The sequence below is a fragment of the Vavraia culicis genome (genome assembly GCF_000192795.1).
Source record: "Vavraia culicis subsp. floridensis unplaced genomic scaffold supercont1.22, whole genome shotgun sequence".
Classification (NCBI taxonomy): Eukaryota; Fungi; Microsporidia; family Pleistophoridae; genus Vavraia; species Vavraia culicis.
In genome coordinates, this window is record NW_007360625.1 from 47,373 (window position 1) to 65,099 (window position 17,727).

Sequence of the window (17,727 nt, forward strand, 5' to 3'; positions counted from 1 at the left end):
AATGGCTAGACCAGCAAATATTTGCACTCATTGCTTGTTCACATGGTAGGTAGTTCTGCCACTCATATCGAGGTAGAAATAAACACATAAAGAAACGGCTGAGCTCGCAATAGCTATTCGTATCAAACCAACACTCTGGTAATAAACTGTGAGGATGAAATGGCATGGAAATATGAATAAGATATACAACTGGTCGTTACATCGTAGCCAAGTTCAACCACAGTTCTTACACATTTACATAGATTTATTTTAGATTGAGAACAAGGTGATAAAAATAATGGAATTATACAATATTGAAGGTTAGTCTTGGTACTATCAGTAGTTTAATTAAAAGTGCGCGATTGTGTAAAGCATTTTGTAAAATTGTGCCAATTTTATTCTGATCCGTTCAAGAAAGACCATGCAACTGAAATATAAATAAACCGAGGACAATAACGTAAGTTAGAATAAATGAATTGATTTAGTCCAAAAAACGATTTATAAGTAAAAACATATCGTTTTGAGCAATACATACGCAATAAATATGATCTACAGAGAGAGCAAGCAAAAATAAATCACGATAATTTAGGCCTGATTCAGACATTATTTACAGCACGAAACAACGTGTTTACGATGCAATGCTCGATTGTTTACTGATCTAAATTTGATAAAACTTTGTGATGACACATATTCTGAACTCAAAAATAAATAAACATGACAGAAGAATCTATAAACGAGGCAGAACTGCTTATTTTTACACGGAACACTGCTCGTCTCATAAAAAAACTAATGGATATGCATTTCAAAGGAAAGATCAACAAGGAACAGCTCAGGGATAAGTTGAAACTACTAAAAGAGAGTTTAAAGAAGAAATTCGCAATACTGGAGCGTGATGATGGTTTAAAACCGCTTGACAACTTGGACTATGCCATTCAAGAGTATCTTGAGCAAAACAACATCCACATTTATGAACAAAAAATACCGTATTTTGAGAAACTGAGGCAGAAAGAGGAGGACATAAGGAAAAACAACTTGGAAGAACTACGAACCTTTTGTGAGGCCAATAAAATACTTCTAAAAGAATTGAAAAGTGATTTAATGGAGAATCTGAACATCAGAACTTTCATCATGCACTGCTGCAACAAGGAATACAATGAAGCTATACAATTCATCAGAACTAAGCAAATACCTGTGGGGAGTATAAGAGAATGGTTGTTTCTTCTGGTACGGGACGCTAACTCGCACATGGAAAAAATAAATGTTCATCTCAATGATCTGATTAACGAGTACAAAAGGATCCTGTGCCACATTAAAGGGTTGCCACCACAGACGCGATTGACAAATCGAATAGTTGCTGGCATAATAACGCTTAATGGCATCGACTGCTTGAACAAGAAGAGAGCCGATGAATGTCCGACTTGTCTGCCGTGGATACAAAGTCTAGCTGCCAAATTACCGTATTCAAGGCGAACAAACACCTTCCTTAGATGCAAAGGATGTGGTGATGAAATAAATGAAAGTAATAGGCCGCTGGTGTATGAGACCAGGCATATATACTCAGAAAAATATTTGAAAACATGCGGATATGTGGTTTATTGCGCTGCCACCAAGAAATATTGCGATAAGAAGCCTGAAATTTGTTTCTTCCTATAATTAAAGTTAATAAATGTTAGAACTCCGACGTAAGTATGGCATGAACATTGCTTAGAAAGATCATTTACTTGTATTTATTCAATATTGTATATGTCTACCCATTTAGCGTAGTAAATCCTTGGTTACGAAAAACATTTTATCCACGAGGTTATTTTTGCCTGATGGAAATACGTATGTAATAAAATATGGCCTTACAACCAACAAGAAACCAGCCAATTTAGAAATTTACAATCGAGCTGATTGCTTTTTATAAACAGTACGTTTGTTTATAATTCATATTACGCTGAATCGATTGTTATGTTTTATTGAGTGAATGAATATAGCTATGGCCTTTAAGATAGTTTAAATCGGCTATCTCTTCATTCATAGAACAGAAACATGATTTTTTTTTGGTAAAAACATCAGCGATACGAAATATGATCAAAAGGTTTACTCACTGCAACACACACTCAACATGTTCTGATTCGATCGAACCTCTTACGGGCTATTGTCTTCGTTGCTTCTGCAGTTCTTTGCTTATTGAATTGAACCATCTGCTGGCATAAACTATTGTCAACGTATTAATACGGAGTTATAAAGTACATGTCAACGCAATCAAAGATCAGCGGCTATGCGGCAGGGATGTGTCCTAGAAAAACAAATTTTAAAAAAGGCTTTGTGTGCTTGAGAATGGTATAAAAATAGATTTTGTAAAATTATTGCTTTCATACGTCAATACCGAACAGAGTATTTTTCTTAGCCAGAAAATTTATTTGTGGCAAAGGAACATACATCATCTCGTCACTGCCTCCCAAGATTTGCGAAATGTAATCTTCGGCCTTTCTAGCTTACGCATCTTAGCATCCTTTCTTAGTTCTTGATCGATTTATAAAACGAACTAGTACAAGAAACCAATGGTTTCGCTAATATATGCAAGAAAACAAGTATGTATGCACTAAAGAAGAATAAGTGCAGCTTTTCTCGTGCATCCAATCGAACAATTCACTTGTAGTTAATCGTGGTGAAGGTTAATGAACTAATTTGCATTTGTTAATCGTGTATTTTAATATTGTTTATTAATAACAGCTGAGAGTATTTTTGAGACAATGAATTCTATAACAACATTTGTTTTTTTTCGTGAAAGTGTGAAATGAAAGTTTTAGATTTTTTTGTGAACTAATTAACAGACACCCAGTTGTTTGGTTATTTATATTGATGACTTTTTAAGTTTCAAGTCTCTTAACTCACAGAATATATGCAGATCTACGGTAAAATATTCAAATCGTATTTCCGATTATGTTTTGCTTGAATAGGTTAATGATGTTTTAACAAGACGCTCTTCGTTTGATACTTCAGAACAGGAAAAAAAATTAAAATTTATAGAAATACGAATAATAATTAATTTATTATGACGGTTTGTGATTATAAAACAAACAGGATTCGATGTATAGTTCTAATCTTATAGATATGAATGTATGGCATATGTCCTTAAATGGATGATCGCCAATTTGCCTTTTATAATGAGTAGAAATTCCGATATGTTGCCAATTATGCTTAGATAATACTTTTGATGCACATTTGATATTTTATACATGCAATTACACGTGCTGCAATCGAAATATTTTTACCGTATTTATTCGCATTATAAAGTGCTCTACCCTCCAACAACAGCGTTTAATTATTGATTGCATGCTTTTATTCATTGCATTATCATATGGTTGAGTTTATCATTCCTATTTAACCATTTGTTTTGCTTTGGGTTGCAAATATTTCCGATATATTTTTTCAACCGATTACCAAAAGGGTAAATTGCGGTTATTTAATAGATTAAACTCGTACGAGCTAAAAATGTTAGAGGAACAAAATACTATAACTTATGAACAACAGCAAATAACAGAGAATTTTCAGCCATCAGACATGTCTTACATGCCGACACAAAGCGTTATAACACCTGATAACGATTTGTTTGATATCATTACCATTGTGTGTATTCTCTGTTTATTGCTTTTGATTGGTTTATACTTGTACTTTATCGGACGGAGAAATGTGAGCGCAGAGAAATGTGATAAAAGAAGATCTGTTGACACGAGAGAACTGAATAACAGCTTGTTGGACGGATGCTCAAGGGTGACGGAGTCTTTTAGTGTGTTGGTGTTTTCGTAGATAGCTAATTATGTGGTGCTCGCGTGTTGTATGATTTACGCTACCACTTCATATTGTGCTATTAAAAAACATCTTTAACGCGAGAACGTGCCTTTCTTGAGGGAATTACTTGATATATGTTAATAACCACTATCCTAAAATAAAAAACAAAATCTGGATTACCAGATTAATTATGGACGAGGTTTTTGCAGTAACATCAAACACGATGGGCACCGAAACGTATTTTTGTGTTTCATAGCACAACATTACCAACGTATTAATTAATTATTGTCTTGTCATATTGCCTAGATATGACTCAGAACAAGGCAATGGATGTTATTTTAGTTCATCAAAAGGTGTTGTTTAATTTAATTGTTTATAATGTAATATATTGTCTACTACGTACCACAATTAATTATAAACGCCCTAATTCATTATGTTTGGTTGAATTAAAGCGCTGGTTAGCAATTATTTCATTTTCTTGCCAGAATAATCTGTTCGTGCCTTTGTATCTACGATTTTATACGATATATTATTTGTTGTGATGCTCTCAAAGATATTAATATTACAGGTCACTCTTGTTATGAAGTGAACATCAGTGTAGATCGCTACATCTCGGATCGATCTTGCAGCTGTTCCCATATTTTGTTTTTAATCATTTAAATAGCTGATATCGTCGCAATACCAAATTTACTTTTATATTTCACCTATGAAAGGCTGTTTACTCCGATATACCACAATATCTACTAAAACAAATTTTTTACATTCTTGCTGTATTAAAATACGAACTAGAAGTACTCTTTCATTTTTTTAGTACATCTTCACGATAAGATATAGCACACTGAAATAAAAAAATATGAATCGTATTGTACAAATGATTTATATCATACAAAAATACTGTATTTGTCGTTAAATCATCATTAAACCAAATTATTCCTGTTTAAGTATTATTTCACCGTTTTGAGCACCATCCATTCGGCTATCGATCAAATGAACGTTTTCAAACATGAAAGATGCTAAAAGATTTGTTAACTCTTTATCCGTTTGCAAGCGAACATATGACATATTTTATACGGCTGGAATGTGATAATTACGTTCTGAAACTTTTGCTATAGCAAATTTAAAGGCTAATTCGTGCTCCCTCTTGCGTACAAACGCCCCTAGTTATTCTTCAGACTGCACCACGTTTATTTTTTGCAAATTTTGAACCATGCCCCCATGTATAAGACCGTGCCTTTCCTCCCAGAAGACATTTTTTCGCTCGATCTCGTCAATTTAGACTCCACAACAGACAATTACTCTCTAAGCTATTACCTGTACTATCATCTCAACTTTTCAGACAATATGTGCCTTGTAAAGACGCAGGATCTTTGTTCACCCTATTTCTTGTACACTTCCCGGGTTGTGGGCTATATCATCGGAAAACAGGAAAAAAAGGGTGTTTTATCCATGCATGTGTCTTCTTTGAGTATAGCGCCAACGCATCGAAAATGTGGATTGGCCACGTCTTTAATGCACATCCTTGAGGCACAAGGAAATGAACGAAATGCGTACTTTGTCGATCTTTTTGTGCGATGTAGTAATTTTAAGGCGATCGCATTCTACGAAAGAAATGGTTACGTCAAGTACAGGAGAGTGTTAGGATACTACACCAGTCCTGAAGAGGATGCGTACGATATGAGGATATCGCTGGAAAGAGATGGAGATAAACGATACATGGTGCCTTTAAAGAAGCCTGTACGTGCAGAGTATTTGAAGTATGAATGAAATGGTTTACTGTGTTGCGTGTTAGTGGGAATTTATCCTTAGCCATGTGTTAATTAAAAGTTTGTACTTTCAATTGAGGTGAATGCTTTGAATGTGAAAGATAATTAGAAGCGAGCTCATAGATCATAGTGAATTATTCTCTTTCACAGGGTATTTCCGGTGATCTGGCGCGGTGGAACAAGAATGACTGTCAGAGGAATGTACAACAAAAGATTAATTTAATTTAGTATTTATGGTGCAGGAAATAGATGTGGAGCATAGACCGCGTTTCATAATCCGTACTACGCCAATTTATTACGTTCAGCTCAAGTTGCAGGGATATACAGTCATGTTTACCATGATCTGTGCGGTTCATACCAAAGAATATGGTCCGCTCAATATGCACGGGCATTATGATTTTTTCAACTCCTTAAATCAATAGAAGGCAACTTTTTTGATAAGAATCATGGATGAAGAAAATGTTACATGCCCAGATTGTAGAAGTATTTTTTGACTCTTGGTACCAGAATCGCTATTGGTGGTTATGTACGATAAGAAGCCGCATAAATTGTTTTCACGATCATTTGATGGTTGAAATACGTGTACCACGTGATACGTACGAATTGTACTGAGTTGTGATTTCTTTACAGAACGAATTAATGCTCAGTACCAAGTAACTATATCTGAGGCTTGTAAAAATGAAGCGGTGATGTGTTATCTGTAGTTACGACCGCTTTTTCTCCATTCCAGATTTGGCGTAATTTTTGTTGAAGTCCTGTTCGCGGCCATGTTGAACCATAAGTACAACAGATTATGCGTTTTACTTTATAATACGGAGCAAATGCCTTTTCTCATCCGGTGTAAAAAGCTATTTGTCACGAATATAGGTTTCATCCGTAAAAAATCCTGTTCTGGTCAATTCCTGGTCTTGTGCACAGAATCAATGCCAAATTGTACACCGTACGTAAATGTTATTGAACTGAATTTATCACACATACTTCCGTACACTGGGACACAGAAGATTTTCATAGGATCGTATGGATGCTGTGGTATAAGGAGATAAATAAAAGTACTTTGAACAGAAAGGGTACTCATTGGGCTCACATGCCCATTGGTGTGTGCTGAATTATTCTATCAATTACTACATGTCTACATTAATTGAACAAATTCTGAAACAAATCGGTGTTACCATTTATAAGCGATGTTTCATAACACAAATACCATTGCTCATGAAAGAATACATCTCTGGCTACGTGAATATCCTGAAGACCATAATAGGGAGCGGCATACTTTACATACCTATGCTTTTTAAGTCGTATGGCGCCATTAGTACGTTTTTTTTGATGTGCATCTCGGCTGTTCTGTCCATGGTGGGACAGACAATCTTCCTGTACTGCAACGCGTTCCTCGATGACCGCTCGACAAACATAACATCGTTGGCAAGGGAGAGTGTGCCACGTACACGGTTTATTGTGGACTTCTTCGTGTTCTTTAAGTGTTTTGGCGTGGCTACCTCGTACCTCATCATTATAAGGGAGCTACTTCCGAACTTGGTCCGGTTTGTGTTCGACGAGTCGGTGCTCTCGAAGCCAAAGGTAGCGCTGCTCGTATTTCTGTGTTGTATCTCGCCGATCACATATTTTAGGCAGCTCAAAAATTTAAAGTACACATCATCGATTGGCCTGATTGCCATTTCGTTCATTTTGTTCTTCTCCATGTATAACTTTGTTAAACATGGCACTCTTGAACACGTGACTCTGTACGAACCGATATCAATAGAGTGGTTAAAGGGCCTGGGAACGTTTGTGTTTGCATTCACGTGCCATCAGAACCTGATATCGGTGCAAAATGAGGTTGTTGACAACTCGCCACACAAAATGAAGAAGGTTGTGTATGCCACCACGATCACGAGCTTCGTCATTTACATGGTGTTCGGCTTTACGAACTACGCATTGTACGCCACAAACATGCGCGACAACGTTCTGAAGAGTTATCCAGATGATAACATTACGCTGTTCTTGCACTTTTTGTATGTGTGTGTGATGGGATTTTCATATCCACTCCAGATAAACCCTGCACGCGTATACGTATACAACCTGCTAGGATTCAACGCAAAAAAGCGAAGAAACAATCTTGTTCACGCTGTGATCACGACTCTGCTCCTCATAAGCACGTATGTGCTGACCATCACAGGCCTTAATCTCGGCGAAATGTATGCATTTGTGGGTGCCACCGCGTCCACAATGATATGCTTGATTTTCCCGCTTCTATTTTACTATAATATGGGAGTGGAGAGAAAGAAATGGCTGGTGTGGCTAGGTAGTGTAGGATTTGTGGTTGGATGCTGTGTCTTTGGACTTTCGTTTTTTAAACTGCTCACGCACTAGAGACTAGATGAATTTGCAGATTCGGCAAGTTCTATCTACAGCGAGTTAAGGAGGAGATGGAATGCTTAACATTAATTAAAGAGCGTACACTCTTCATCTTTGGAAGCAAACGGGCGTGATATTTACGAGTTATGCACAACATATCTCGGCGGTATAACCAGCTGATCTGTTCCAATAAAATACGGTGCAAATCACTTGAACCTCAGAAGATATATCTGATACATTTTTATACGTGATTGAACAGTTTAACGTCACAAATGAGGAGCGCTTTCGTAGCCATAGTAGGTGTTACTGTACAAATGCCCGTTTTAAATACTAAGCAGCAGGAACAAATGGAAAAGTAAACTGCAATCACCCTTTTTCTAGCAGAAGAGTAGACACCAGGTAATACGTAATTCATAATAAATTTGTACCAATCCTGACAATACTTATATAGCAGATCGAACAGCAACCGTTTGGTCTATTTTTGTCTTTCTAACAGGTGCCAAGAATGATCGTGTAATTGAGTGTTAACTATATCACACATGTGACAAGTGCTGCGACCACTAATAAATCACGAACAAGCAAATAAAAGCATACAATGATATATCTACGTGCTTGCACACCTGATTCGTTCATTATAGCGTATTTTTTACCTTTCAATCACAAGAAGAACGTGATACATGGCTTGGTAGTGTTTAAACAGGCAAGATGCGTGTAATATTATAATTTTGAGGAACGTTTCACTGATTTTAAGAGAAGGAACGAACACCAATCAATTCCGCCCAATGAGTCGTACGAGTACGAATACAACACAATAATACACTTCTACACATGGTATGCCCATAAAATATGGTCGTATCATGTTATTACTAACGTTGTAAACGTTAATTTATTTACAACTGGTAATCAAATACGGTAAAATAATCCACAATTATGTATTAAAGCTGTTCTTCGATGCTAATTAGCTTTGTTGGTAGGATAGAAGCATCGTTTTGCAGCAACAGTTCATAGCCTAGCAAAACATGCATCATATAATTAATATCAGCCCTTTAAAATGATGGTCCTATCCTGTGCGCCCTCTCCCATAAAGGATCTCTATCGCTTGATACTATTAAATCGCCTAGTAAGATTGCTATTATAGTTAAACCGATTGCAAGAACAAGCATCGTAAATTTATCTTTTTGTCTTTTTTATACTTTCTCGGTAAATATGAAACAGTACGTAACAAATCCTATAAGAAAACAAGAATAATTGATGAACGTGAACATATCAGCTAACAGTAGTACCACATATTCCACAAAATTTATGTTAATTTGTTTTTTTGTAATTGGTCATGTACTACGCAGATATTTCCTGTTGCTCAATTATTTTGGATGTTCTGCTAGGTACCGCCTGATTACACAACACGATATTTCCTGTTACTCAATTATTTTGGATGTTCTGCTAGGTATCGCCTGATTACACAACACGATATTTCCTGTTGCTCAATTATTTTGGATGTTCTGCTAGGTACCGCCTGATCACACAACACGATATTGTGCTATTGCCAGAATATATTTCAAGAAATGGTGATCCTTTGCTGCATATCGATGTTAACTAAAATTATTACTCTCCATGTCAACTTTAAATGAACCGTTTTCCTTAACAATGGTGCGAACTAAAGACTTCCCTTCCGGTGCCACACAGGGATGGATAGAAATTCATATCCGCCGTTTGAACAAAAAACTCTGCTAAATATTGGCATGAGAAGAAAGATGTACGCTATAGGCACTGGTATTAGATTGGAGCAACGAATGAAGCACAGGTACTGTTGAACAAAAACGGTTGGTGTTTCAGCTTGTGATAAAACGAAGAGATGAATCAAATACAGCCTAACAAAATGTATAAAATTATGTATGAATCGAATGTTGTTACGTGTTAACTTGTAGGGTGAATACACAGAAGGTATACATTGTACATACCAAGCATACTTGCTGTATAATGTGATCCACTTGGATCACAGATACATTTACCAGATTTATCAGTAATCACTAATACGATTTATTACACTCTTCTATTTTCAACTACCGCGCAGCAAACCATCAACAAATGCACCTATTACTTCGTTTACACCACATAACAAACCATAATTAGTACGATTTATCACCCATTCTCGTTTTCAATATTATACCACATTTTATTTTCAAATCATCTCTTCCCCCAATGGAACACATATTTGCCCTTGGCAACAGGCTAAAACCAAAAGCAAAGACCATAAATCTAGAACAAGCTAAAGAACAGCTGAAATCAAACAAGATCGATACATTATACATTGATATACACAAGCTAGAATGTATTACCGAGTTTCTGTACAGGGTGAACGGTGATATGCTCGTTTCTACCATTTTTATGGATGGTGGTATAAAGGGAAAGAAAGCTGTGAGATTGGAATATTGCTATGAGGATATTTACTATTAGTACGGGTTGTTGGACATTCATCTCCTTACGCACGATTCATATTACGGAGTACCTGTCCGTCAATCATTGTTCTTCCATATTTCACCTCATTCCATGCATAAATAATTCATTTTTTAACAATGAATGGAATGATCTACAAAAACCATGAGGGATGTTTGATTAAACTGTTTCACAACAATGCATAATCAAAGAACACGATTAGGTGTAAGTCGGTAATTCAGTTGAACGCAAAAAACTAAATCTATTCTACCTCAACTCTTCACCTCGTTACAAGCAGTAATTCGATTTAGTACTCAGTTCATCTCCAGCACCATTTATGCTAAATTAAAAGGCTTTAAATGTCAACATCAAATAATAATGCTCTTTACAGCACTGCCTAAAGATAAATAAATCGTTCTGTACACATCATTTGAGTAGAAGACAGAATTAATGCATAATTCACACAGGTATTCGTTTTTGTTGTAGTTACGGGCCCTGAATATAAATAAAGCGCCCTCCTGTATTATCACCTGCAGAATAAAGCAAATATGCTGCAAAGCGTATTCGTTGGTGTACATCGATTTGGCGTAGCTTCTTTTCAAATCGTAAATGTTCTTTTCTCCTACAGGTACGGTAACACGAATTGTTCACCCGTGTTGCAAGGATAACACGGTCTTGCACTTAAATCCTATTTTCATAGTACGGATGGTTATGCTTCGCATATTCTGCATAATTAATACATCCTTTTATGAAAATAAAATTTTTTTATGCACATATTGTCATGTGCAGTGTAACAATCAGTGCATTGAACTGTTTACGAATGAAAAATAATTTTTAACGCATTTACGTACGGTTATGTACGGATTAATTGTAATTTATAATTTGGGAATAATAAAATGGATAAAAAGTAATGCTGCACGTAATGATACTGTAAATTAGTAAATGAAAATCAGCATTAAAAAGATGAACGAGAAGAGGTGAATAAACGTATTCGTAGTAGAACGAGGAGATTGATGGTTTAAAATATTATTTTTATGTTTTATGCATTTTTTATATTTTATACCGCAAAATGCCATGATCACATGCAACAATAAATATGAAATAATAAATATTTGCTGTAAAGAGCAATTTCTAGTATTTTAGATCGTTTGGTACGTGGTACTGGGATGAAAAAGTGCATGAATTTAATTTGCAATCACCGTTATTTAATAAACATACGTACAATTGTGCATAAATAAAATAGTAAGAATTGTAAACATTAATTTAAAGATTAACCTTCCATGCATAAATACATGATTATAGGAATAAGATAGAATAGAAAGGATGGATAGTATGGAAAGGATGGATAGTATGGATAGGATGGAAAGGATGGATAGGATGGAAAGGATGGATAGTATGAATAGGATGGATAGTATGGATAGGATGGTAATAAAAATACAAATAATACGGTAATAACAATACAAATAATACGGTAATAACAATACAAATAATACGGTAATAACAATACAAATAATACGGTAATAACAATACAAATAATACGGTAATAACAATACAAATAATACGGTAATAGAACAGGTCAAGACTCTAAAATTAATTAATTCAAAACGTGATAAATAATTTCTACGTTTTAAGAACGCATTAAAACAAGCATACGCCATGCATACAAATGCATAAATATATAATAATGCATGATAACCGTGCTGTCACCCCCCTACTCCACACCAAAACCAACGATCACAAATATTTTAATTAAGATTTTCCCATTTTATATAAACACAACAATAAATCTCCTATCAATGAGCACACGCTTCGTTCTCAGCTGTAGGCGGTGCAAGTGCAGGGTAAGTGAACACGCTGTACAAGCCATGCTGATATCAAATCCAAAGATTAAGTTATTTTCAAGTGCACGGTGCATGAACGTGCTGATTGATCCACGAACGTACATTACAAGGACGTGCAAGTGTTTTATTAGAGAGATACTCTGCATAAATTGTGTATCATGCGTGGGGTACCACGTGACACAGCCTTGCCTGTTCTGTCTGAGGAGGAACAGCAACGGCCATCTGTTCATGTTTAACTTTGGGAGTGTGAGGCACACGGAGCATAGGGAACAGGGGAGCATGGTAGTGGAGATAGAGAGGGAGGAGGAGATACGGTTGAGGTGAAGGGGTGTTGCGGTGTGGTATCAGTATGAGTGAATGTACTAGTAAATCTTTCAGATCAGGAAATGTTCTTTCAAGTTTATATTTTGGAGCAGGGCACTTCAACTAAATCGTATTTTGAACGAACTGTCACCAGGTCTTCTCAAAGTATGTCTTAGCTTATTTTCTAAAACACTGTGGATTAGAAACGGCTCCTTTACACCGTGTTACTCCTACCGCCAGTAAAACATGGCGTGTTGCAATGGGTGCATCAACAGCAATGCACAGCGATAATTCATGCGTTTTAAAACAATCTACCCGTTTCATTGCTTATCTTAGCCTATGTTCTAGCAATCTCTTACAAATAGTTTTACCTGCCAGTACCACCACCACTCTTTCATTCCTGAACCGTACCAAATCACTTCCCTCATCAGAACGCTCTCCTAAGTAACACGCCAGTACGATGTTGCACAGTGAGCCATTACAAACACATAAAATGCTTTTCAAGCTCTTCCATCAATTCAGCAGCACATCCGTAAAATATTTTATCCCGTCCCACAATATCTAATGCTTTTCATGCTGCGTCACCAATCACAGCACATCACCGTATCAACATGGCATGAAAAATCATTTAATACATTATGTGTGCATAAAAATGTTTTACAGGTGCTGAAACATCATTGATGATTTGTTCACGTGGTGAGATTAACATTGTATCATAAAAGGATGTGCTAGTGATGGAAAGAAAGTATGATCACGGTGTATACATGCGCATTTATGTATTGCATAAAACAGTGTAACTCCAGTCATTCTACCGATAATGCAATGCAATACATCGCATGAATACGTACCATCCCACAATCAACCCCACACGAATCATCAACGCCCCTTCAATTCGTCCATTCTGTGATCCATCGAAGCACATAAACCGCACATAAAAGGAAGAAAATGCTTGCACATATTTTACTACACATAGTGCATTTATGGGGAAAGGGAGAGGAAGAAAAAGATGATGAAAACGGGGGAATGACACCTGTGTACGTGCTAGGATTCTTTCTGTTCCTGTTTGTAGCATTTTTTGTATTTCTTGTAATATTTTCGAAGAGGAACAGGTAAGGGCGGCACGGATGTGGGGTCGAGTTGTAAATATTGGCAGGTGTTCATTTTGTGTTTACGCACGCATAAGTTACGAGCGCATTAAATTTATGCTTTAAATTGAGATAGAAAGGAATGGCGTGCTTACGTGTATTGCACAAGAAAATGTTCTTAATTTACAATAGTTTTAATTAAATGCATTTATAAATGCTGATTTTTTGGCACAACCCGCTTATTACAGGATGAGAGAGCTGTGATAAATGTTGAAGGTGAGAAAGTATTCGATATGTGGTACTTTGATCATCCTTCATTGCCTAAATACGATATTTCATCCAATATTGGCGCAGTAGTACACATTCCATACCACTACGTGGTCACCCAAGGAGTAGAGGATAGAACTGAACTACTCTTCCGAGCACCTTTCTGAACAATTACCTGTTCTCATAAGAACATTCTTAATAGTCTGTCTGCCATATCGAAGATCATTCATACGAGTTGATGATAAAGTATATTGCTTTCATCCATAATTCATACTATTTTTAACTACTCCTTACATTTTAATGTTCATATATGGCACTTAATTCCTATCTTATTCTCTTTTTTTCATTCAAATACGTTCACTTATCATCTAAAACACTTTAAAACACATTTTTATGGTCCTTTGAGACCAACCGTATATATTTACTTCCAGTTCATGAAGAAACTTAGCGCATTATCTCGCACAACATCTTCATGCACATCTTTATTACAATAAAAAGATATTTTGCAATCACAATGCTGATCCTAATGTAAGCCGTAACTTACGCGACACCATTTCTCAAGAGCACTCTGAGGAATTTTTATTCTCAGATTTGCAGATAAATGTGATCCGTGGCAATTTAACATCCAGTCAGGAAAGCGTATTCGATGCTCAACCTATTATTATTATTCCCAGAAGAGATGCCATATTGTTTCTCTCTCATACCTTTCACAGAACGACCATTTTCTCCTGTCAATATCTGTCAGGCAATAGACAAACATGAACGTGCCACACGTATTTAATTAATGCAGCTCATCAGTTGCCCGATTAACAGCAACAATTTTCTAAAACAATGGAGGTGAATTGATGAAATTAACATATCTAAAATTGCTTGTCACACTTCTACCGATGCATGACAGCTAGACTATCTCACAACACAAATCGCTTTTTTGAATGACATGTCATTCGTAGTATGTTCGAATAGATCACAACATTATACCAACTCTTACTTTTGGTGAATACTTCATTACTGTTAACATGACAGAGCAGTGATCTCAACGCAAGCGGTTTTAAATCGCTTTACTCTTAACAAAGATCTTAATTGTTCATATCAACAAATTTTCTGTTGCAATGGCGTTGATCATATGCAGGAGACACAATACATTGTGTTTAGATCGATAACATCATTCATGCTGTTACATGTCATTAATATGTTATAGATTGCTTGAATACCATGAAAAATGAGACCTGAGATCATTACAATCATGAAAAAGAAATGATCAGCACCAGAATATCGAAAAATAACTTAACTTTTACTTATAAAGCTCGAAAATGGTTTGTTCTTCATCGCACTCATCTGACCACTCGCATCGTTCCTTAAGAGATTTACATCTTGACGAAAAAAACTCACGGAGAATATGCGCCTCTTCTTCAGATATGTCAGAACTCTTATAACAGAACACAAGTACATCAAGCTGTTTGAACGTCTCAAAAACATTTTCGATCAAGTTATTTAGCAGTTCTGGCGAACTTTCAGACGACACCTGATTGTCTTTTGAAAGTATTGCTATTACATCTATCACCAGTTTCTTAATGTCAGCGAAAGCTTTAAAGTCTCCGTGTGATATAAGTTTGATTAGTTCTTCATAAGTTGAATCTACGCTAACATGAAGAGTGTGAAGTTTAAGATGCATTAAATTCTGTTCATTTGCGTCAACTTTTGCAGGTTGGCATTTATCATCATTTCGATTGGCGAAGCTATCAAATGATGACTGAATGGATCTACCATCTATGCGAAATTCTTTTAGCGTTTTTAAAGGTTCTATCGACCTCACCAGTTCATAAATGGTCAACTCAGAACTAACAAGGAGTTTTTCTATTGGACCTTTCAAATTGCTTAGTTGTCTATGTAGAATTCTTGGACCAAAATACCAATTCGCAATACGAATTTCAAGATGTTTCAACATTTCGAACTTAATTATCATTTGCATGAGCTCTTCATCTACACACCAGCAATTTATTCTCAGTGTTTCTAACTTTTTCATTTGTATTCCACTGGTTAGCAAAGCATCCAACCTCAAATTACCACCGCCAGCATCAATTTCTAAAACTTTAAGGGCGGCAAAGTCTAGGTTAAATAAATTAGAAGCATCATTAACATAACAAATTAATACTAAATGCTTAAGTTCATTTCGGTTAATTTCCTTTAAAACTTAATAGCGAGCTTTAGATCAAAAATGTCAATTGATAAATACTCTGGTATAATATCATAACACTGAAAAGACGAAAGCAGCAGTTCACGGTTCTTTTCGCCTAGTGATAAACACCTTAGACCCCTTACTATTTGGTCACTGAGCATAACACTCGCATATTCACCCGTGTTTACCGTCAGATTGCGTAATTTTACGCACTTATTTAGATTGACTTTGATTATTATTGTTTGTTTATGTGCCAGAGGCGATAGAATAGGACGAAACCACCTGCACCTATTGAAACAGATATTCTCATATGATTCTCCAAAAGCTACCTCAATTTGTTTACATTGTTGCACAGTTTGCACAGTATCCTTGGAAGTGAGAAAAGTACATCCAATAAACATCAGACTTTCCAGTTTCATGTTACTCACTTTCTCTAAGAATTCATCTGTTACAAACATATGCTTCACCTTAAGTGTTCGCAATTTTGGAAATTTTTCGAAATTTAGAAAATTCTGTAACATGTTATAAGATTTACCGTTCACACTTGTATATATATGCGTCAAAAATAGAAGATACAGGTCGGTAATAAAATCAAATTTCTGCATTATATCACCGAGATTGACATCAGATAAATTTCTTGACCATTTATGAACAACAATTGTCAAATTCACACGGTCGAATCGTTTTAAAATATCTTTTGCTTTTTCAATGCTTGATTTGTCAATAAAAACTTTCAATCTCTCTCTTGGCTCAGAATTATCTTCCTGTTGAGCAGAAAAGTATAAGCTGAACTTCTCTGCCTCGTAGACAATTTGTATTGTCTTTGAAAGCTCGTGATAGAAGGTTTTCAAGTTCTCGTATTTCTCCATTGTTGCCCTCTCCAAAAGTGTCTCACAATCTGACAAGAGAAGACGTTCCACAATGTGGGCACACCTGAGATCCAAGTGTTCTTCAGGTTCATCCAGTAAGTGCTCAAGATCATACCTAAGTTCTTCTTCTGCGTACACATATTCTGAACCGTCATCATCCTCTCCACCATCTATGTTGGCACATAACAATTGATGAATCAACAACAAGTTTCTAAAAAAATCATGTGATTCACAGAATTCTTTCCTTTTATAGTTTTAAATTTGCAAAAATCACAATGAAATTCATTCTTATCAGTAAGTGCTTTTTTGACATCTCAAATATGAACAGTCATGTGATTAGAGGAGAATGCTAGTATTAAATTGCGAATTTTTTGACACTGACAGTATTGCTGCACACATTTTTACAAGTTTAGTGTATTCTTTTCTTGTTTATGATATCGATCACACAAAATAGACCTGCTTTTCTCATCAACCTGTTACAGAAAATGATAAACTAGTTGTTTGTGTGAACGAAGTATTCATGGTCAACACACTGTTGTTAATTGTGTGCACTTCGATAAGATGAAATAATATGATAATTGAAAAATAAAAGTATTGTTGAGTGATGAATACATTGCTGTTAAACACATGTTTTGCTTTTGATCAGAAAGCTCATATTGTGACTGTGTTGATCTACCTCACGAAAAGCTGAATGCTACATTACAATATGCAATTATCAATGCATTATCATATTTATGTTAAGTACAATGCATGTGCACCAGTTATATTATGTATGCTAATATCACTGTATTCCTTTTCCTGTTATCATTTCTACTCCAAATGAATTTCTTATCATCAAATCAATTCGAACAAATATTGAACATAAATGTCATCAATGTTGAT

The 17,727-nt window shown here is 35.7% G+C and overlaps 8 protein-coding genes across 8 annotated transcripts; 5 read left to right on the forward strand and 3 right to left on the reverse strand.

Annotated features, from left to right (window-relative positions):
- Positions 1-693: 693 nt before the first annotated feature.
- Positions 694-1,659, forward strand: VCUG_01443 (uncharacterized protein; the record flags this gene model as incomplete). The annotated part of the gene is made up of 1 exon (XM_008076271.1): positions 694-1,659. The coding sequence occupies one exon, from the start codon at positions 694-696 to the stop codon at positions 1,630-1,632; it is 939 nt and encodes a 312-aa protein (XP_008074462.1). The 3' UTR covers positions 1,633-1,659.
- Positions 1,660-3,459: 1,800 nt separating this feature from the next.
- VCUG_01444 (uncharacterized protein) lies at positions 3,460-3,774 on the forward strand (the record flags this gene model as incomplete). The annotated part of the gene is made up of 1 exon (XM_008076272.1): positions 3,460-3,774. One exon carries the CDS (start codon positions 3,460-3,462, stop codon positions 3,772-3,774), a length of 315 nt encoding a protein of 104 aa, XP_008074463.1.
- A 1,197-nt stretch (positions 3,775-4,971) lies between these two features.
- VCUG_01445 (uncharacterized protein) lies at positions 4,972-5,594 on the forward strand (the record flags this gene model as incomplete). Its single annotated transcript, XM_008076273.1, has 1 exon — positions 4,972-5,594. The coding sequence occupies one exon, from the start codon at positions 4,972-4,974 to the stop codon at positions 5,518-5,520; it is 549 nt and encodes a 182-aa protein (XP_008074464.1). The 3' UTR covers positions 5,521-5,594.
- Positions 5,595-6,644: 1,050 nt separating this feature from the next.
- On the forward strand, positions 6,645-7,886 carry VCUG_01446 (uncharacterized protein; the record flags this gene model as incomplete). The annotated part of the gene is made up of 1 exon (XM_008076274.1): positions 6,645-7,886. The coding sequence occupies one exon, from the start codon at positions 6,645-6,647 to the stop codon at positions 7,884-7,886; it is 1,242 nt and encodes a 413-aa protein (XP_008074465.1).
- Positions 7,887-11,509: 3,623 nt separating this feature from the next.
- VCUG_01447 (uncharacterized protein) lies at positions 11,510-11,962 on the reverse strand (the record flags this gene model as incomplete). The annotated part of the gene is made up of 1 exon (XM_008076275.1): positions 11,510-11,962. The coding sequence occupies one exon, from the start codon at positions 11,960-11,962 to the stop codon at positions 11,510-11,512; it is 453 nt and encodes a 150-aa protein (XP_008074466.1).
- Positions 11,963-11,992: 30 nt separating this feature from the next.
- VCUG_01448 (uncharacterized protein) lies at positions 11,993-12,591 on the forward strand (the record flags this gene model as incomplete). The annotated part of the gene is made up of 1 exon (XM_008076276.1): positions 11,993-12,591. One exon carries the CDS (start codon positions 11,993-11,995, stop codon positions 12,467-12,469), a length of 477 nt encoding a protein of 158 aa, XP_008074467.1. The 3' UTR covers positions 12,470-12,591.
- Positions 12,592-15,091: 2,500 nt separating this feature from the next.
- Positions 15,092-15,945, reverse strand: VCUG_01449 (uncharacterized protein; the record flags this gene model as incomplete). The annotated part of the gene is made up of 1 exon (XM_008076277.1): positions 15,092-15,945. The coding sequence occupies exon 1, from the start codon at positions 15,821-15,823 to the stop codon at positions 15,092-15,094; it is 732 nt and encodes a 243-aa protein (XP_008074468.1). The 5' UTR covers positions 15,824-15,945.
- Positions 15,946-15,984: 39 nt separating this feature from the next.
- Positions 15,985-17,034, reverse strand: VCUG_01450 (uncharacterized protein; the record flags this gene model as incomplete). The annotated part of the gene is made up of 1 exon (XM_008076278.1): positions 15,985-17,034. The coding sequence occupies one exon, from the start codon at positions 17,032-17,034 to the stop codon at positions 15,985-15,987; it is 1,050 nt and encodes a 349-aa protein (XP_008074469.1).
- Between the last annotated feature and the right edge of the window lie 693 nt (positions 17,035-17,727).